This window comes from Pseudophryne corroboree, chromosome 9 (genome assembly GCF_028390025.1).
Source record: "Pseudophryne corroboree isolate aPseCor3 chromosome 9, aPseCor3.hap2, whole genome shotgun sequence".
Classification (NCBI taxonomy): Eukaryota; Metazoa; Chordata; class Amphibia; order Anura; family Myobatrachidae; genus Pseudophryne; species Pseudophryne corroboree.
In genome coordinates, this window is record NC_086452.1 from 335,731,118 (window position 1) to 335,753,395 (window position 22,278).

The 22,278-nt window shown below is 47.9% G+C and overlaps 1 protein-coding gene across 1 annotated transcript in view; it reads left to right on the forward strand.

Annotated features, from left to right (window-relative positions):
* The first annotated feature begins 1,837 nt into the window (after positions 1-1,837).
* The window catches only part of LOC134958170 (haloacid dehalogenase-like hydrolase domain-containing 5), a 143,570-nt gene continuing 123,129 nt past the window's right edge, over positions 1,838-22,278 (forward strand). Inside the window, exon 1 of the mRNA XM_063940586.1 lies at positions 1,838-2,222. Coding sequence (XP_063796656.1) covers positions 2,115-2,222 — 108 coding nt within the window. The 5' untranslated portion in view covers positions 1,838-2,114. The remainder of the gene's footprint in view (positions 2,223-22,278) is intronic.

Sequence of the window (22,278 nt, forward strand, 5' to 3'; positions counted from 1 at the left end):
TCACTAAGCAGCTCAGGAGAGCCACTAGTGTGCACCCTTCTCGTTCGGGCACAAAAATCTAACTGAGGCTTGGAGGAGGGTCATAGGGGGAGGAGCCAGTGCACACCAGGTAGTTCTAAAGCTTTACTTTTGTGCCCAGTCTCCTGCGGAGCCGCTGTTCCCCATGGTCCTTACGGAGTCCCCAGCATCCACTAGGACGTCAGAGAAATGGGGACGCGTGCCTGCCATACTGTGTAAAATGGGGACTCTTGCCTGCCGTACTGTGTAAAATGGGGGCACGTGCCTGCCATACTGTGTAAAATCGGGGCACGTGCCTGCCACAAAGTGTAAAATGGGGACACTTTCCTGCCGCAATGTGTAAAATGGGGGCACGTGCCTGCCGCAATGTGTAAAATGGGGACACTTTCCTGCCGCAATATGTAAAATGGGGACACTTGCCTACCGGGCTGTGTAAAATGGTTTTTTATCCTGTGGTGGCCGTGATGATGAGATCAGATGAGGCCACGCCCATTTTAATGAGACCACGCCCCCTTGCCGGGAGCGCATACGCCTTCGGCGCACGCATGCTTTTACTCTTTATATCTATGGGGGGCGCATTTTTTTTTATGTGAATGGGGGGGGGGCGCATTTTTAAATCTCGCACTGGGAGCCAAATTGGCTAGAAACGGCCCTGCCCAAATACTTGTTGGTCAAGACAAAGTGCAGGTGGGTGATATGTAAGTGACCACCCTGTGTGAGTTTCACATGTCAAATCTTTTGACCAACACTGTTTAACCCTTGCACAACTACAGATTCTTATTCAAAATGATGAAATCTGGTGTTTGTGCCCGCTTTACCACCATTTTCATGCCCAAATGCTCTTTGGTCAAGGCTTATTGGAAATGCGTGATATGTAAGTGACCACCCTGTGTGGATTTCAAGTGTCAAATCTGTTGACCAACGCTGTTTAACCCTTGCACAACTACAGCTTCTTATTCAAAATGATGAAATCTGGTGTCTGTGCCCGCTTTACCACCATTTTCATGCCCAAATGCTTGATGGTCAAGGCAAGTTGCAGGGGGGTGATATGTAAGTGACCACCCTGTGTGGGTTTCAAGTGTCAAATCTGTTGACCAACGCTGTTTAACCCTTGCACAACTACAGCTTCTTATTCAAAATGATGAAATCTGGTGTCTGTGCCCGCTTTACCACCATTTTCATGCCCAAATGCTTGATGGTCAAGGCAAGTTGCAGGGGGGTGATATGTAAGTGTCCACCCTGTGTGGGTTCTAAGGGTCAAATCTGTTGACCAACGCTATTTAACCCTTGCACAGCTACAGCTTCTTATTCAAAATGAGTAAATCTGGTGACTGTGCCTGCTTTACCACCATTTTCATGCCTAAATCATTTTTGTTTAATGCAAAATGTAATGTAAATTTGTGTAAGGGACACTATTTGAAGTTTATGCAATGTTAACTTAGTGATCAATCCGTATTTTATTTAATTTATTTTAATATAATATTTTCTGAATAAGAAGCTGGAGCCGAATAAGAAGTGAATAAGAAGCTGGAGCCGAATAAGAAGGTGGCCGAATAAAAAGCTAACTTCAGCCTTGTTCCCCGCTATCATAACGCATCTCATTACATTCACTCAGTGTAGGCAGTGACATCCCGCGGGAAGGATCCTAACCTATATTCGTAATGCTGGAATGGCTAGCTTTAGCATGGAGTTATTATGCGTGCACCAGGGGTCATACTGGACTGGTCAGACTGGTCTGGGAGTAACAGTATGTTGTTGTTATTATTATTCTCAGGCTGAGGACGGAAGTTTCCTTAGTTTGGCCACGACACGAGGGACGGGGCGGGACATGTGCCTCCCAGCTGACTGGCTCTGCCTCTCACCGTCGTCGTGCGCTGATTGGCTCCAGTTCTTCGCACAGCTGAGCTATATACCGGGACTCGGAGCTGGTACTCAGCACAGCGTACACACAGAGACCCCCGGAAAACGCTGCGACCCCTCCCCCCGAACAGGACAGCGTCGGCCCCGGAGTGCAGCAGCCCCCACTTACCCGGAGGTCACAGTGCATCCTGGTGTGGCGCGGCCTCCGCTATAGCCAGTGCGGGGTCCCGATCAGGATGAGGGGTCTGTGGCCGCTCTGTCGTGGGCTCCGGCTTCTGGGGACACGTGGTGCGGTGACCGGGGAGCACCGAGCAGGGCTGTGCGTGGCCGCAGAGGCTCAGCAGGTAACGGCGGTGACCGGGGTGTTGTTCGTATATCTATAGACTACTAGGGCAGTGAAGTTCATTCATCGCACCGGCCAGGGACGGGAGCGGGAGGACAGGGCATGCGCGGCTGCTGTATTCCCATCCTGATGTGTAGCTGCCAGCTCAGGTGTATACCGCGGCAGCTGCAGGAGGTCCAGGTATATACCTGACTTGGACCCCCCTACAGGTATATACAGCATCTCCTCCATTGGGGCAGGAAGGGTGGGAGTCGGGTATACACTATATAAATTCTGTGTACGTGAGTGGCATAGGTGAGATTGGAAGTGCTCTGTATCTGCACAGGTTCATGGGATGTTAAACATTAATCCCTTCCTAAAAATAAGTGTCACATCCGTGTCTGCTTACAGGGGAGGCGCCGTGCTACTGACTGTATACCTGCTGTGGAAGGGATTCACAAGCTTTAGCTGCTGTTGAGGTATTATGATATGAGTTTATGGGCTCAACTTCAGAACATGGGACCCCCGGGCCAACATGCCCAGACTGGCTCAGAACACTCTCCGCATGGACATCTGTTGGGAATGGCAGCCTGTGACGAGTGATGCAAGCCACCGTGCCCGAAGCGTGCCAAGCGTTTGCGATGTAGTGCTCTGAGCAAGTTTAATGATGTTCTGAAGCAGTTTCATTATGCTAACTCAGGGGGTCCTATGTTCTGAACCTGAAAGGAGTGGATGGCCAGACAGCTCTGTATATTTAAGGCTATGGACAGTAAAGTAATATGACAGATGTTGGGTGTCTGTAACACCTGATGTGAAGTAGGATTGAGGCACAGATTTGGATTATTCTTTAGATTCTATTACAATTTTAATTTTACTCTAATATACGTTAGACTTAAACACTAACGAGTGACTGACATGAGTTGTGTTTGAGTGCACCTTATTCTATACATTATAAGTTTGCGAGCAGGGCCTTCCTACCTCTGTCTTTTATTACACAGTTTGTCTTATCACTGCTTCCAATTGTAAAGCGCAATGGAATATGCTGTGCTATATAACAAACTAAATAAATAGGGGTAGATATATCGAGGCTTGGAGAGGGCTAAAATGGAGAAGTTGCTTAAAGCAACTAGTTTCTGCCATTTTCTAGCATAGACCTATAATGACAGGAGCTGATTGACTGCTATAGGTAACTTCTCCATTTTAACTCTCAGGTTTAATACATCTCCCTTTATAGCTGGGTACACACTGGGACAACGGGAATTCGTTCCGACATCGGAATGTATGCCCGTCAATCCAGATTGCCCGTACACAGTGCAGCGATGTTAATGAAGGTCGAAGCGATTGTGTTCCGACCTTAGTTGGCACAAACAAGGACGCTAGCGATATCAATAGGTTTGATGTGCACCACATCAAACCTAGTGACTGTCACAAGTGTTTGTTGGGAGGGCGCAATTCTGCATACACACTGAGCGAATGTAAGCGATATGTCTTTCCAAAACAGCATTTTGAAAGGACATCGCTCCAGTGTGTATCCAGCTTAAGCCTTCGTTCCATGTCTTTTTATGCAATGGAGGTGACTTCTGTATCAGTCTGTATGCATTGTAAAGTGCCATTTGCTGTGCTATATAATAATAATAATAAATATTGTATTCCAACTTTGACCCATCTTCTTTTGGAGCACATGGCAGAGTGTCCTGGTACACAAGGTCATGTATGTCACTAATGAACTAGTATTGAGTTTATTCTCATTGGCTTTGTCAGTATTTCTTTGTGACACCCTGTCGCAATCTTACTGTTTGTAGCAGTGGACTGTATTCAGAGTGTAATGAGGAATAGTAATATATTTAGGTGGCAGCACCAAGTATTTACCGTGTTTCCCCGATAATAAGCCCTACCCCGAAAATAAGCCCTACCCCTGCTTTTGGAAACTGGTCCAAAATAAGCCCTACCCCGAAAATAAGCCCTATCAAAATTCCCATTACCCGAGTCCGTGCACTAAATTCAATGCCCCCAGCTTCACCCCCGCTAACCCCCTTCACCGCCGCCCTGCTTGAGGGATGCTGTACAGTACGGTACTGTATCAGCCGTTGAAGACTCCAGCTCCCAGTCCCAGGGATGCATTGCGACCTGCGCATGATGTCACCGCGCACATCACGCGGCTTCTGTACACGGCGGGAGCGGAGCAGCGGTGCTGGCGGAAAGCAAGAAGAAGAAACGAACTGGAAAGTGCTGTAGGTGAGGAGCAGGACTGGGGGCATGGTGGCTGTAAAAGCAGGACTGGGGGCATGATGGCTGTAAAAGCAGGACTGTGGTCTGTAAAAGCAGGACTGGGGGCATGTGGCTGTAAAAGCAGGACTGGGGGCTGTAAAAGCAGGACTGGGGGCATGTGGCTGTAAAATAAGCCCTACCCCGAAAATAAGCCCTATGGTGTTTTTTGTTGAAAAAAAAAAAATAATAAGACCGTGTCTTATTATCGGGGAAACACGGTAGCTAAATAAGGTACATAGGGGCAGATGTATTAACCTAAAGACAGCATAAGGAAGTGATAAACGAGTGATAAGTGCCAGGTGATAACGCACCAGCCAATCAGCTCCTAACTGTTGATTTACATATTGGAGCTGATTGGCTGGTGCGTTTATCACCTTGCACATATCACTGGTTTATCACTTCCTTATGCCTTCTCCAGGTTAATACATCTGCCCCATAGTGTGTGTATATAATATTTTATTCCTCCTGATAAGAGAACTCTTATCAAGTTTATTTAATTGTGCCAGCTTAAAATAGAAGTAAACAAAATGTTTGTTTTCAAGTATTTGTATTTAAATTAACTGTTTAGTGGTACAAACCATATTTACTATTACTTTATCATTTGTTGACTGAGAGGCTGTAATCTCTAAAATGTCAGTACAGATAGTTGGCAAACAACGGTTTACTTCTCTCACTAGTATTTCTTGCAATTTCTCTTCCTCTTAGTTATTAACTGGGAGTTTTAGTAATAGCCCAACGATCATTTTGTGTGATTATGTTAAAGTGAATCTCCTTATTGTGTGTTCTTTCTTGGTGGTGATCAGGAGATAGGTTTGTTAGATATTTGCTCAGGACTTAATGCTACAAGCATACAGTAGTAACCATGCTTTGCAGGTGCCCCGAAATCAGTGACTGACATGATGTTTCATTCATATCTTTAAAGTCACTGTTACACCTCTGCATTAAGGACCGGCAACTGGCATATATTCAATACCTGTGTTTTCAATGTTTTGTAGTTTGATCACTAGATGGTACTGTGTATATTGATGCTGCCTTTGGGTAAACAGTCTGACAGATTACATTATAGTAAACATGGGGGGGGGGGGAACGACACATTCAACCATCTTTGCCTGTTACTTGGCATTAATAATAACTATACCGTCCTCCAGGTAACTAGTGAGGCTTGTTTTCCCATCTTCAATACTCTATTTTCTCTAACGTCCTAGTGGATGCTGGGGACTCCGTAAGGACCATGGGGAATAGCGGCTCCGCAGGAGACTGGGCACAGCTAAGAAAGAATTAGGACTACCTGGTGTGCACTGGCTCCTCCCACTATGACCCTCCTCCAGACTTCAGTTAGAATCCTGTGCCCGGCCGAGCTGGATGCACACTAGGGGCTCTCCTGAGCTCCTAGAAAGAAAGTATGTTAGGTTTTTTATTTTACAGTGAGATCTGCTGGCAACAGACTCACTGCAGCGAGGGACTAAGAGGAGAAGAAGCGAACCTACTTAACTGGTGGTAGCTTGGGCTTCTTAGGCTACTGGACACCATTAGCTCCAGAGGGATCGACCGCATGGAACTGGCCATTGGTGTTCGGTCCCGGAGCCGCGCCGCCGGCCCCCTTACAGAGCCAGAAGCAAGAAGAAATCCGGAAAATCGGCGGCAGAAGACATCAGTCTTCACCAAGGTAGCGCACAGCACTGCAGCTGTGCGCCATTGCTCCTCATACACACTTCACACTCCGGTCACTGAGGGTGCAGGGCGCTGGGGGGGGGGCGCCCTGAGAAGCAATAAATACACCTTGGCTGGCAAATATATCACAATATATAGCCCCAGAGGCTATATATGTGATAAATACCCCTGCCAGAATCCATAAAAAAGCGGGGGAAAAGTCCGCGAAAAAGGGGCGGAGCTATCTCCCTCAACACACTGGCGCCATTTTCTCTTCACAGTGTAGCTGGAAGACAGCTCCCCAGGCTCTCCCCTGTAGTTTTCAGGCTCAAAGGGTTAAAAAGAGAGGGGGGCACTAAATTTAGGTGCAATATTGTTTATACAAGCAGCTATTGGGGGAAAAATCACTCAGTTATAGTGTTATTCCCTGCATTATATAGCGCTCTGGTGTGTGCTGGCATACTCTCTCTCTGTCTCCCCAAAGGACTTTGTGGGGTCCTGTCCTCAGTCAGAGCATTCCCTGTGTGTGTGCTGTGTGTCGGTACGGCTGTGTCGACATGTGGGATGAGGAAGGTTACGTGGAGGTGGAGCAGAGGCCGATAAATGGGATGTCGCCCCCTGTGGGGCCGACACCAGAGTGGATGGATAGGTGGAAGGTATTAAACGACAATATCAACTCCTTACAAGGCTGGATGACGTAAAACAGCTGTGGGACAGCCGGCTTCTCGGCCCGCGCCTGCCCAGGCGTCTCAAAGGCCATCAGGGGCTCAAAAAAGCGCCCGTTACCTCAGATGGCAGACACAGATGTCGACACGGAGTCTGACTCCAGTGTCGACAAGATTGAGACATATACACAATCCACTAGGAACATCCGTTACGTGATCTCGGCAATAAAAAATGTGTTACGCATTTCTGACATGAACCCAAGTACCACATTAAAGGGGTTTTATTTTTGGGGAGAAAAAGCAGCCAGTGTTTTGTTCCCCCATCAGATGAATGAATGAAGTGTGTAAAGTAGCGTGGGTTCCCCCAATAAGAAACTGGTAATTTCTAAGAAGTTACTGATGGCGTACCCTTTCCCGCCAGAGGATAGGTCACGTTGGGAGATATCCCTTAGGGTGGATAAGGCGCTCACACGTTTGTCAAAAAAGGTGGCACCGCCGTCTTAGGGTACGGCCACCTTGAAGGAGCCTGCTGATAAAAAGCAGGAGACTATCCTGAAGTCTGTATATACACACTCAGGTTATATACTGAGACCTGCAATCGCCTCAGCATAAATAGTGCTGCTGCAGCGTGGTCTCATACCCTGTCAGATAATATTAATACTCTAAGACAGGGAAAATAGTTTGCTAACATAGAGCATATTAAAGACGTTGTCTTATATATAAAGGATGCACAGAGGGATATTTGCCGGCTGGCATCCAGAATTAATGCAATGTCCATTCTGCCAGGAGGGTATTAGAAACCCGGCAGTGGACAGGTGATGCTGCCTATAAAAGACACATGGAGACAGGTGCGGTAGGGGCGCGTCTCGGGAACTTCAGGGACCAGTGGGTTTGCCCACAGGTGGATCCCTAGGTTCTGCAAATAGTATCACAGGGATACAGGCTGGAGTTCGAGGCGACTCCCCCTCGCCGTTACCTCACCTCAGCCTTGCCTGCTGCCCTCGGAGAAAGGTAGTACTGGCGGCAATTCACAAGCTGCACTTCCAGCAGGTGAAATCTAGGTACCCCTCCTTCAACAAGGCCGGGGTTACTATTCCAAAATGTTGTGGTACCGAAACCAGACGGTTCGGTGAGACCCATTCTAAAATTGAAAGCCTTGAACACTTATATACGAAGGTTCAAGTTCGATATGGAATCGCTCAGGGCGATTATTGCAAGCCTGGAGGGTATCGCTGGACATCAAGGATGCTTACCTGCATGTCCCTATTTACCCTTTTCACCAGGAGTACCTCAAAATTGTGGTACAGGATTTTCATTACCAATTCCAGACGTTGCCGTTGGTCTGTCCCCGGCACCGAGGTATTTACCAAGGTAATGGCCGAAATAATTATCCCGTACTTGGACGATCTCCTTATAAAGGCGAGGTCCAGGGAGCAGTTGTTCGGCGGAGTAGCACTATCTCGGGAAGTGCTACAACAGCACGGCGGATTTCTGAATATTCCAAAGTCGCAGCTGGTTCCTACGACGCGTCTACTGTACCTGAGGTATGGTTCTGGACACAGAACAGGATAAAAAGGTTTTCTCCCGGAGGAGAAGTCCAAGGAGTTGTCTCTAGACAGAGACCTCCTAATACGTATACAGGTGTCGGTGCATCAATGCACGCGAGCCCTGGGAAGGATGGTAGCTTCTTGAGAAGAAATTCCATTCTCCAGGTCCCATTTAAGGATTTTCCAGTGGGATCTGTTGGACATGTGGTCCGGGTCGCATCTTCAGATGCATCGGCGGATAACCCTGTCTCCAAGGGCCAGGGTGTCGTTGTTGTGGTGGCTGCAGAGTGCTCATCTTCTAGGGGGCCGCAGATTCGGCATACAGAACTGGGTCCTGGTGACCACGGATGCCAGCCTTCGAGGCTGGGGGGCAGTCACACAGGGAAGAAACTTCCAAGGCTATGGAAAAGTCAGGAGACTTCCCTACACATAAATATTCTGGAACTAAGGGCCATTTACAATGCCCTAAGTCGGGCTAGACCCCTGCTTCAACACCGGCCGGTGCTGATCCAGTCAGACAACATCACGGCGGTCGCTCATGTACACGACAGGGCGGCACAAGAAGCAGGATGGTGATGGCAGAAGCCACAAGGATTCTCCGATGGGCGGAAAATCATGTGTTAGCACTGTCAGCAGTGTTCATTCCCGGAGTGGACAACTGAGAAGCAGACTTTCTCAGAAGACACGACCTCCACCCGGGAGAGTGGGGACTTCATCCGGAAGTCTTCCAAATGATTGTACACCGTTGGGAAAGGCCACAGGTGGACATGATGGCGTCCCGCCTCAACTAAAAGTTACAAAGATATTGCGCCAGGTCAAGGACCCTCAGGCGATAGCTGTGGACGCTCTGGTAACACCGTGGGTGTACCAGTCGGTCTATGTGTTCCCTTCTCTGCCTCTCTTACCCAGGGTAATGAGAATAATAAGAAGGAGACGAGTAGGAACTATACTCATTGTTCCGGGTTGGCCAAGAAGAGCTTGGTAACCAGAACTCCAAGAAATGATCTCAGAGGACCTATGGCCTCTGCCGCTCAGACAGGACCTGCTGCAGCAGGGGGCCTGTCTGTTTCAAGACGTACCGCGGCTGCGTTGACGGCATGGCGGTTGAACGCCGGATCCTGAAGGAAAAGGGTATTCCGGAGGAAGTTATCCCTACGCTATTTAAAGCTAGGAAAGAAGTGAACGCTAACCATTATCACCGCATATGGCGGAAATATGTTGCGTACTGTGAGGCCAGGAAGGCCCCAAAGGAGAAATTTCAGCTAGGTCGATTTCTGCACTTCCTACAGTCAGAGGTGACTATGGGCCTACAATTGGGTTCCATTAAAGTCCAGATTTCGGCTCTATCGATTTTCTTCCATAATGGAACTGGCTTCACTGCCTGAAGTTCAGACATTTGTCAAGGGAGTGCTGCATATTCAGCCTCCTTTTGTGCCTCCAGTGGCACCGTGGGACCTCAACGTGGTGTTGGGTTTCCTAAAGTCACATTGGTTTGAGCCACTCAAAACCGTGAATTTATAATATCTCACGTGGAAAGTGGTCATGCTTTTGGCCTTGGCTTCGGCAAGGCGGGTGGCAAAATTGGCGGCTTTGTCATGCAAAAGCCCCTATTGGATTTTCCATATGGATAGGGCAGAATTGAGGACTAGTCCCCAGTTTCTTCCTAAGGTGGTATCAGCTTTTCACTTGAACCAACCTATCGTGGTGCCTGCGGCTACTAGGGACTTGGAGGACTCCAAGTTACTGGACGTAGTCAGGGCCTTGAAAATTTATGTTTCCAGGACGGCTGGAGTCAGGAAGACTGACTCGCTGTTTATCCTGTATGCACCAAACAAGATGGGTGCTCCTGCTTCAAAGCAGACTATTGCTCGCTGGATTTGTAGCACAATTCAGCTTGCGCATTCTGTGGCTGGCCTGCCGCAGCCTAAATCTGTAAAAGCCCATTCCACGAGGAAAGTGGGCTGCTCTTGGGCGGCTGCCCGGGGGGTCTCGGCTTTACAACTTTGCCGAGCTGCTACTTGGTCAGGGGCAAACACGTTTGCAAAATTCTACAAAATTGATACCCTGGCTGAGGAGGACCTTGAGTTCTCTCATTCGGTGCTGCAGAGTCATCCGCACTCTCCCGCCCGTTTGGGAGCTTTGGTATAATCCCCATGGTCCTTACGGAGTCCCCAGCATCCACCAGGACGTTAGAGATAATAAGATTTTACTCACCGGTAAATCTATTTCTCGAAGTCCGTAGTGGATGCTGGGCGCCCGTCCCAAGTGCGGACTGTCTGCAATACTTGTATATAGTTATTGTTAACTTAAAGGGTTATGGTTGAGCCATCTGTTGAGAGGCTCTGTTATGTTCATACTGTTAACTGGGTATAATATCACGAGTTATACGGTGTGATTGGTGTGGCTGGTATGAGTCTTACCCGGGATTCAAAATCCTTTCCTTATTGTGTCAGCTCTTCCGGGCACAGTATCCTTACTGAAGTCTGGAGGAGGGTCATAGTGGGAGGAGCCAGTGCACACCAGGTAGTCCTAATTCTTTCTTAGCTGTGCCCAGTCTCCTGCGGAGCCGCTATTCCCCATGGTCCTTACGGAGTCCCCAGCATCCACTACGGACTACGAGAAATAGATTTACCGGTGAGTAAAATCTTATTTTTAATTTCCATCTAAATTTGAGCAGCATCCTTTAGGCAGTGTGCCTTTGGCATTGATAAAAACATTGCAATGATGCTCCATTAGGTGAAACTGAAGAAGTGGTTATAATCCTAAGAGAAACTTGAAAAGTTCACACTGACCATCTACACCTTCATTCAAGGGGGTAGATTCAATTCAGCAACAGTTGAATAGCACTCCCGGCGCTATTCAATACGGCGCCAAGTGACACTAATTGTCGGGAATTCTTCTCTCACCCCCAGGAAATGAGAGAGGAAATACGACAAAAGTGCGGCCGGCGCGAGGCTGATTCTGTTGGGAATCAGCATCGCGGCGGGGAGTTAAGTCGGAGAATGCCTGTTCTCCTGACAATTCAACCTGTTAAGTCCGCGAGACCGGGCCTTCGCTGACTTAACTTGAGCTGAATTGAATAGCGACGGGAGCTAACTCCCGGCGCTATTCAACTGTTGCTGAATTGAATCTACCCCAAGGAGTTAACATCCAGTTTTCACCTCCACATTGGTAAATTCAGAACGTGTAACAAAATGGAGAGTGCTAGTGCTTACAGGATGTTAATTTATTGGAAAGTATACAGTGTTCGCAAATACGCGCTATAGCGTGTATTTTACCCGGATCTGAAGGCGGGGACTCGCTTTTCAAAAATGTGAGGGTCCCCGGGGACGCGCTCCGCTGCAGCCAACTCCTTGTAAATTGACGGCGACGTACTTGCCCGTACAGAGCGGAGGTGGAGCCTTACCACTGGCAGTCTGGCGGTGCCCCCTCCCCCTCCTTGTCACGTGCAGCGGCATCACACGGGGGCCGTACAGAGAGAGAAGACGGCTCTGCGGCTGCTGTACGCTGCGGGCCGGCGGTGACTCGCCAAGACCGTTTACTGCAGCTCCCTCCCAACCCGATATCTGCCTCCCTCTCGGCTGCCTCCAGTGTGCTCTCCCGCGATCTGTGTGAAGGAGAGCATTGGTGACCGGCCAGGAACCTCACCTCCAGCCCCTGCCATGCTCTGCCACCATACTGCTGCCGTGAGAAGAGCGGGCTGCACCATTACCATCAGGTGTCCCCAGCATCCCTACGGACGCCCAGCTAGCGGGCCTGTGACGGGAGCCAGTTCCCGAGGTACCCCCCTCCTCCTCCTCAAACTTCTTCTCACTTCTTTTACCTGACGGAAACAGCGGTGACAGCACAGAGCCCTGGTGGTGCGGAAGGTACGTGCTCTACCTGGCGCAATGTGTATAACGGCGTGCTCTACCTGGCGCAATGTGTATAACGGCGTGCTCTACCTGGCGCAGTGTGTATAAGGGCGTGCTCTACCTGGCGCAGTGTGTATAAGGGCGTGCTCTACCTGGCGCAGTGTGTATAAGGGCGTGCTCTACCTGGCGCAGTGTGTGTATAAGGGCGTGCTCTACCTGGCGCAGTGTGTGTATAAGGGCGTGCTCTACCTGGCGCAGTGTGTGTATAAGGGCGTGCTCTACCTGGCGCAGTGTGTGTATAAGGGCGTGCTCTACCTGGCGCAGTGTGTGTATAAGGGTGTGCTCTACCTGGCGCAGTGTGTATAAGGGCGTGCTCCTACCTGGCGCAGTGTGTATAAGGGCGTGCTCCTACCTGGCGCAGTGTGTATAAGGGCGTGCTCCTACCGGGCGCAGTGTGTATAAGGGCGTGCTCCTACCTGGCGCAGTGTGTATAAGGGCGTGCTCCTACCTGGCGCAGTGTGTATAAGGGCGTGCTCCTACCTGGCGCAGTGTGTATAAGGGCGTGCTCCTACCTGGCGCAGTGTGTATAAGGGCGTGCTCCTACCTGGCGCAGTGTGTATAAGGGCGTGCTCCTACCTGGCGCAGTGTGTATAAGGGCGTGCTCCTACCTGGCGCAGTGTGTATAAGGGCGTGCTCTACCTGGCGCAGTGTATATAGGAGGTTCTACCTGGTGCAATGTGTATAAGCGGCACTACAGTGTGGTGTAATGTGAATTGGCACTATTATGTGGTCACGCCCCTTCCCCATAAAGCCATGCACCTAAATTTTTGCGGCGCGCCTGCGGCGCGCACCGCCTGTAGTTTCGATTCTGGGAGGTGGAGCTCCAATTCACTTTCTGCCAAAGGGCACCAAAATATCTAGTTAAAGCTCTGGGGCACAGTGTCCTGCATGCTACACAGCCCAGCAGCACTGTCACCCCATGCCCCCACCTTGCAACACTTCTGTAGTGTCCAAATAAGATTAATATTAATAAAAACCTTAATTCCGATGGGACCCAGAACAGAACCAGTAGGACCCCAATTTTTAAAAGTGAGGGGTCCCTGGGACCCACTTTTTTTTGGGCTCAGCGCGATCACTGGTATAAAAAAAACCCCCATCTGTATGGCAGAGGTTATGTAAGCTTTGGATATTTTTTCAACTGTCTCCAAGAATCTGGACCAAAATGTCCCTGTTTAAGGGAGCATCAGCTACAACAGCCCATCATGAAAGATTGTCACAAGCATGATGGCTCTCAAAGGGATGTTATATGTAAATGTATATAACCTCTGCCACAAATTTTAGGTGTTTTTTGTTTGTTTTTTGTTACCCTTTACAATTTCAATATCAATATCTCTAGATCTGTATTAAGTTTATTTGTGTATAGCTTTCTCCATATTGTTACAGATTAATTTCAACCGTGGACAGGGTTATTACACATGGGAAAGAATAGAAAGCCGGTGATGAATGACTGCAAATGGCATATATATATATATATATATATATATATATATATATATATATATATATATATCTCATGTTACTATGCTCAAAGGTGATTACATGTTAGGCTGTAGATTTGTTGTGTGAGATATATATACTGTGTGTGTTTATAAAATTCATTTTTTTTTTTTTTTATATACACACACACACACACACACACACACACACACACACACACACACACACACACACACACACAGTATCCCATATCCAAATATTCTGAAATACTGACTTTTTTGAGTGAGATAGTGAAACCTTTGTTTTTTGATGGCTCAATGTACACAAACTTTGTTTAATACACAAAGGTATAAAAAATATTGTATTAAATGACCTGGCTGTGTGTATAAGGTGTATATGAAACATAAATGAATTGTGTGAATGTAGACACACTTTGTTTAATGTACAAAGTTATAAAAAAATATTGGCTAAAATTACCTTAAGGCTGTATATAAGGTGTATATGTAACATAAATACATTCTGTGCTTAGATTTAGGTCCCATCACCATGACATCTCATTATGGTATGCAATTATTCCAAAATACGGAAAAATCCCATATCCAAAATACCTCTGGTCCCAAGCATTTTGGATAAGGGATACTCAACCTGTGTGTGTGTGTATGTATGTGTATATGTATATATGATATATATATATATATATATATATATATATATATATATACACACACTGCTCAAAAAAATAAAGGGTACACTAAAATAACACCTCCTAGATCTGAATGAATGAAATATTCTTTTTTTTTATTTTTTTTATAACATTTCTTTCTTTATTGAAGCATTTCTTTAGATATAGTAACAATAAGCATAGTGACATTGTGAGTGACGATCAAAGAAAAGAAGAACAAGACAAACAGATATAACGTGGCAGTCACAAAATGTAATACATGACGCAAAGAGGAACTTAGATACAAGCAGTTTGCACAATATTCTATGGTACCAGGCAGCATCTATAAATATTCCATATACGTACAGAGAGACAGGAACACGTCATAGCCCCTAATTAGCGCTATCAAACTCGATGGGAGGGTCTCCAAGAAAAATTCTAGTTTCATACCAAAGTATGTTGCGAAAACACTGACTAATGGCCTCTTTGGTATGAGTAGGAAGTGTTTCAATAAAACTTTCCCATGTTGCGAAAAAGGATTCTGTGCGAGATTCTTTTTGAAGTGAGGCCTCCAGCCAATCCATATGGCAGATAAAAAATAGTTTGTCCCTAAACATTTCCAGTGTCGGAGCAGAGCTATGGACCCACATTTGCAAGATAGCTTTCCTAGCTGCCGAGGAGATTGCCAACAACAACTTCCTGACGGGTTTGGAAACTCTAATACCAGGGGGTGCAATACCAAATATGGCCCATTCCGATGTAAGGGGAGTGTAATTCACTAAATGCTGAGAGGCAAAGCGCCATACTACTAACCAGAACCTTCTTAGAAGCGGGCAGGCCCAGAAGCAGTGATACAGATCGGCCGAAGGGTGGCCGCATTTAGGACAGGAGGAGTCAGCTAGTAGGCCTATCAAGAAACCCCTGTGGGGAGAAATATAAGATCTGTGAAAGATGTTTAGGTACATTTCTGTATATTTAGCGGCTGGGAACGTGGCTATTGAAAAGTGTAACATGCGTAGTAACCCATCTACATCCAAATTGGGAAAGTGTTCCAACCATTGAGCTATTCCAGTTTTATATAAAGAATGGTCTAGTGTGGTGTGGAACTGTTTATAGTAGAATGAGATAGCCCCTTTAGATTGTTCTGGTCGCATTAATATGTGGTCTAGGGGGGGTAATGGTTTTTTTCCAATTTTTAGCTATCACACATCTAGCGGCGTGTAGAATTTGGAGTACCAGGTTACTCGCCTGGATGTCAAAGTTGGGGAGAGGTAGGCCCAGGAGGGCCGACCAAGGGCCCAATACTACTCGCGAGTGGAAAATGGAACCAATGAGGGTTTCCACCTGTGCCCAAAACGCGCATATTTTGGGGCAAGACCACCAGATGTGCTTAAAGTCTCCAGTCTGGCCACATCCGCGCCAACATAATGGGGATGACCCGGGAAAAATCTTATGCAGTGTTGCTGGGACCCGATACCATCTAGTATAGACTTTATAAGAATTTTCCTTCACTAAGGAGGAAATTGAGGACTGGGCTACGTTTTGCCTGATGATTTCCCATGAGTCCTCTGCAGGGGGTGGGCCAAGGTCCTGTTCCCATTTACGCTCATGGGGAAGTATGTTCGCTGCTTTCAGAGAACGTAGTAAGCCATAAAGTATGGAGATAATACCCTGTCGCATAGGAGAATAAATACACAAACGTTCCAAGGGGGTAAGTTGACGTATGACTTGGGATTTTGAGAGGGAGCTTAGGAAAGAACGAATTTGTAAATACTCATAAAATACAGGTTGGGGGATATCATATTTGTCCCGTAGGGACTGCAGGGAGCGCCAGGAGGAACCCTCTATGAAGTCAAACACCAGTCCCGGGCGCGGGCTCAGGTGGAACCATGGGTGGGACCGTAAGGTGGAACCAGGGGGAAAATCTTGATTGTCCCAAATGGAAGTAATGGGCGAGGGGAAAGTGGATAAACCATAATGCCGAATGCAGAAACACCACAGGGAGCAGGTAAATTTAGTGGGGGGGAGGCATGTTTGCCTTGTCTGGACTGACTTGGTCGGCGTTAGTAGGGATACCAAAGTGGAAACCCCGGCTGCTAGCCGCTCAATTCGAATCCAGGGTAGATGGGGCGCTGGGGAAAACCAGGCGACAGCCTGGCTTAGGTGAGTTGCGTGATAATATTTGCGAATGTCCGGCAAACCTCTGCCTCCAGCTAGTGGGTCACGTACCAAAGTAGAGGTCTTAATTCTAGGAGGCTTGCCTGACCATATGAATTTTAGGAAGAGTCTCTGCATTCGGCCTAAGGCCTCAGCGGGAATGCGTATGGGAATTGTTTGAATCAGGTATAAGAGCCTGGGTAGGATGTTCATCTTTACTGAGACTATCCGTCCGAACCAGGCTATAATCTGCTTGTCCCACGCCCGAAGGTCCGACTCTATACACTTAAATAAGGCTGGGAAGTTCTCTGAGTATAGGGAGTCGTAGGAGTTTGTGATGAACACGCCTAGGTATTTAATTTTTTTGGAGCGCCAGGCGAAATTAAAGTTAGCAGCTAGGAGAGATCTGGTATCCTCATTGAGATGCAAAGGGAGGGCCTCCGATTTAGAATAGTTAATACGGTATCCCGAATAATGTGAATATAATGATAGGGTTTTAAATAGGTTGGGGATAGAAATATTAGGTGAAGACAGAGTTAACAGAACATCGTCTGCAAATAATGACAGTTTGAACTCCTCATCGCCTACAGTGATGCCCTTAATATCAGGATTAGCCCTAACCATGCACGCCAAGGGTTCGATGGTCATGGCAAAAATTAACGGAGATAGGGGGCACCCCTGGCGCGTACCGTTATTGATTTGGAAGAGGGAAGAGTCTTTACCATTAACCCGGACCCTGGCAGAAGGGTTGGAGTAGAGTGCCTGTTTACCCTGAAGTAGGCTTCCTCCCAGGCCAAACCTACGCAAGGTAGCGAACATGAAAGGCCAAAGTATTTTATCAAAAGCCTTCTCCGCATCAAGCGAGAGAAGGACAGAGGGCAATTTAGCTTTATTGACCAGGTGGACCAGGTCAATGGTTCTGCGGGTATTGTCCCTAGCTTGTCGGCCTGGGATGAAGCCCACCTGGTCCGCATGGATCAGACGTGGGAGAACTGAATTTAGTCTCAGGGCGAGAATTTTGGCAAAGATTTTAATGTCATTATTTAGTAGAGAGATGGGGCGGTAGCTAGCACAGGAGTTGGGGTCCTTCCCAGGTTTGTGAATTAAAACTATGCGTGCCTCTAGAGCCCGGGGTGATAGAGGGTTACCTTTGAGGAAGCCATTGAAGAGCCTACAGAGATGGGGCAGTAGAATCCCTTTAAATTTCTTGTAATACATAATTGACATGCCGTCAGGGCCAGGGGCTTTACCAGATTTCTGAGTTTTGAGTGCGTTATCTAACTCTTCCACAGTTATTTCTGAGCCTAATTGAGAGACTGTCGACCTGCTCAGTGATGGTAGGTCACACTTATCTAAGAGGGATTTGATCCCCTCCTCGAATCTCGATGAGGACGACGAAGAGACTGCCTCCGTATTATATAATAGCTTATAAAATTCCTCGAATTCACCCAGAATGCGGTCGGGGTCGTGTGTTAGTGTTCCCTGTTTGGTGCGGATAGATAAGATATTTTTTGAGGAGATCTGAGCCCTCAACTTCCTGGCCAAAATCTTGTCTGCTTTATCCCCTTTTTCGTAATAAATCTGGTTGAGGCGTCTAAGGCATTGTTCAGTCTTATGAGACAAGAGCATATTAAGTTCACCCCTAACTTTAAGTAGTTTGTCTAAGTCGGCAGGGTTTAGAGAAGACTTATGAACCTCCTCCAGAAGGTGGAGTTGGTCAGAGAGCTCTAAGATCTTTTGGGAGCGCTGTTTGGTGAGCCTGGCCGCGATCTGAATGAAATGGCCTCTAAGGACCGCTTTATGCGCCTCCCACAGGGTCATGTCCGATATACCAGGGGTTTGGTTATCATTAAAGTAATCATTCAATGTCTGAGTAACTTGTTGCGGCACATCGGTCTGTTGGAGGAGGGCATCGTTAAGGGACCAAGAGGGGGGGGAAAGAGTGCGGGCCAGCCCAGACAAAGATAAGGATATCGGGGCATGGTCAGACCACGTAATTGGATGAATACAGCATTTCTGGATTCGAGAAGTGAGGTCTCTTCCTACCATAATCATGTCAATTCTAGTGTATAGATTATGCACTGGGGAAAAGAATGTGTAATCTTTAACTAAGGGGTCGACAACCCTCCAGGAATCGAAGAGTAAGTGATTTTTAAGTAGGGACTGCAGGGCTCGGGAGTTGCGGGTATGTGTATGGGTCTGGGATGTTGGCAGGGAGCTGGAGCGATCAAGACTATGATGGAGAATAGTGTTGAAATCTCCTGCCATTAAAATGTCACCTTTCCTACACTGAGCAATTTTGGAATCTAAGGCGGCGAAAAACGAGGCTTGATTGACATTGGGGGCATAGATATTGACCAAGGTGATGGGGACATTGTTAAGCTTGCCTACTATAATGAGGAACCTTCCGCGCTTGTCCCTAACAATTTTTTCTGATTCTAAGTGTAGATGAGCGGGGATTAATATGGCGACCCCTCTTTTCTTCTGGGAGTGATCGCAGGCGTGTATGGCGACAGGGTGGCGTTTGGAACGTAATTCAGGGTGGGAAGTACCTTTTAAAATGTGTCTCCTGGAGGAATACCAGATCTCCCCCCACCTGTTTCAAAAAGAGAAATAGGTTGGTCCTCTTTTGGGGACTATTGAGACCCTTCACATTATAGGATATTATGTTAACAGACATGATTGGACAGGTGGAAACATAACTCTAATGGCCCAAAGGGCCCATAAATGATCTCCCTGAGGGACGGGGGAGAGAAGAGGAGAGGAGTGGGGGGTAGAGAGAGAAAAGGAAAAAAGGAGGATAGAAACATAAAGAACAGTGCAAAATGAAAAGAAATGAACAAATATAACGTACCGAGCCAATGACCCATTGTACGTGTCGTACGGGTCTGGATGTTTGAGCTCCCGTATGGGGTATTAAGGGAGAGGAGTTCTCCCCTATGCTCAAAACGGACTATACTAGCTCGGTGGGGGGTATGGCCCTGAGAATCAAGGGTCCCACCGACCAAATATATGGGGGGAGGCGACCTGAGGGGACATAACAACAATTAACCGTAATGAACCATTTTTGACTCTTATGAACAAAGAGAACATATGTTCAAATATATGAACACTGTAGCAAAAATTAACCCGTAAACCTCTAAGCTAGTATACATAACAGTAGAAAATAACATATAGTAACCCGGCAGTGCAGCTGTGAAGAAATGTTCACGAAGGGTCATGTCTCACAGAGGTTTTTGCCGGGACTGTCAACCAAAGGCGTCGAGGCGCCCGTTGCGGGAGGGGTGAGACTGGAGTACGTTGAAGAACTGGAGCTTCCCGTGTGGAGTCAGGTTTATCAGATTCCGGGGGGGAAAGGTTGAGTCGCGAAAGAAGCCGGTGAGCCTCCTCCCTCGAACGTGCCAACAGTCTCTTCCCATCGAGTTGCACAATAAGGGCAAAAGGGTAACCCCATCTGTACCGAATTTGATTTTCCCTGAGGATTTGGGTGTACTCCCGCAGGTCGAAGCGCCTCTTAAGAGTGGTCGGGGATAAGTCCTGAAACACCATTAGCTTGTGGGTGTCAAATATACACAAGTCTCTATTCCGGGCCGCTGTTAGAATTTTTTCCTTGGTTTTGAAGTAATGACATCGTAGAACTACGTCTCTTGGAGGGGATGAATTCGAGGGTTTTTGGCGCAAGGCCCGGTGAGCCCTGTCCAGGAGGAACTGTTCCCGCGGGACGTCCGGAAGGAGGTGTTGGAAAAATCTAAGGAGGAAATCTTCCAATTGTGCTGGTTCCACCGACTCCGGAATGTGTTTAATGCGCAAGTTATTACGTCGTGCGCGATTATCTGCGTCTTCCTGTTGGTCTTGGAGCAAGTAAATATCCTCCTGCATAACGTAGACTGAGTGTTCCAGTTCCTGCTGGAAAGCAATGACTTCGTCGATTTTTTGTTCAGCGTCATTAGTGCGGGCCCCAAGATCAGATATTTCCGCCTTGAGCCCTGAGATGGCTTTATGGATCTCCGAGTGAAAAGCTTGTTTCAGCGACTTCATCTCCGCCAGGATGGAGGAAATGCAATCTTTCATGGAGGGGTCTGGGGCAGATGAATCTTCCTCAGATTCTGAAACCGGGGCGGGCGGTGGGACGGCCGGTATTTTGGTGGAACTAGGCTTCATTTTAGAAATAAAGGAGGAAATTTCCGCAGAAGACGTATTTTTCTTGGCTTTGGACTTAGGCATGATGTGTGACAGTCCCGGAATTAAGAGAGGTCATAGGGCATATCAGAGTAATAGCATAAATAGCTAGTGATCCATCACGAGACAGGAATTGAGAATTCACAAGAACAAGACCCCCATGGTCGCGCCCATAGGCAGTCAGCAGCACATTTCTCTGCTAGGTAATAACATAGGAGACTGGAATATATATAGCAGGCGTAGTGGCAGGCAGAGACCAGGAGATGGCGCTCACTGGTTTGTGATATTGTAATACAGAAAAGTCCAGCACAGAAGGGGAATATCAAAAACCTTCAGCAAGATGTATGAAATTTTAACCCTGGGGGGGTGTTGGAGCCTGTATAGAGCCCTTATGTGGCAGGAAGAAGGCACTCTGTTTAGCCCAGTCGCACCCCAAGGCAGGGGGGGGGGGGGGAGAGGGCCGACGCCAGCACCGTGATGGTCGTCGAGTGGGGCTCCCCAGCGACCGGACAGGATCCGCAAGCCAGGTGTCACCCAGCAGGCCAGGTAAGGAGAGGGCAGAGGGTTTCCAGAGCCTCCAAGCTTAATGTGGCTGGTGATGCCCCTTATGAGGTTTAGAAGGCTGCAGGGTAGGGACTGAGGGCCAGCCTCAGAGAGAGGTAGGAGCAAGTGCGGTGTTGCTGCGGTGCTGTCTCCCTCCGGCGTCCAGCCCGATGAGACTGGTAGTGACCGCCCGCTGGCGTGAGGTACATGCAGCGGTAGGGGGGAGAGCGTGTTGGGGAGCCAGCTCACCTCTAGATGTAATGGAGGCCGCCGGGTCCCGAGTCCGCCGTCTTGTCCCAGGGTCAGAGGTCTAAAATGGCCGCCGTCTCCGGAGCTCCTGATCCCCGGCGTCCGCACCCCGGCCAGTTCCACTCTCCTCCGCTACCTCCCCCGTCCCGTCAGCACGGGGAGACGCAAGTCTGCTCCCAGGGGGTCCGCGTCAGGGCACTTGAGGGTGCTACAGGGATGGTGCTGAGGCTCCGTAAGGCCCGCCGCTGTGGTCTCCAAAATTTAGGCCCCGGCTTCTGGGTGGAGGGTAGGCCGCAACCCGCAGGAGCCGGGAGACCGGCTCCCCGATTCCGCAGCACTACCCCACCACCGGTGAATGTTCCCTCCGTCAGGGGGAACAAGTTTGGAGGGGTTATTCCGGGCAGGGAGTGGTTTTTAAAGGCAAAACTCGCTGGTCTCTGAGGAGCTCTCAGAGTGTGCTGCCTTTCCGTTCAGCCTCCAGGCCACGCCCCCCCATTAATATGTGGTCTAATTGGTTTCCCCAATCAGTTGTAGGTATTAATCTAGAAATTTTACTTGTGTAATGTTGGGCTTGAAAAAAAGCAAAGTTCTGTGGGCCAATACAAGGGTATTTAGATAAGGCCTCCGCATATGTTAATGGTTTATGAGATCCAGGATCAAGGAGCTGGCCTATATTGCAAATTCCTAGGGATTTCCATTCCTTAAAAGAAGGAGCGGCTTCTCCATTTTGAAAACCCGGGTTATTTAGAAAAGGCAAATTAATAGATATATGTTTGTGTAGTTTGTATTTATGTCTTAATGACAGCCA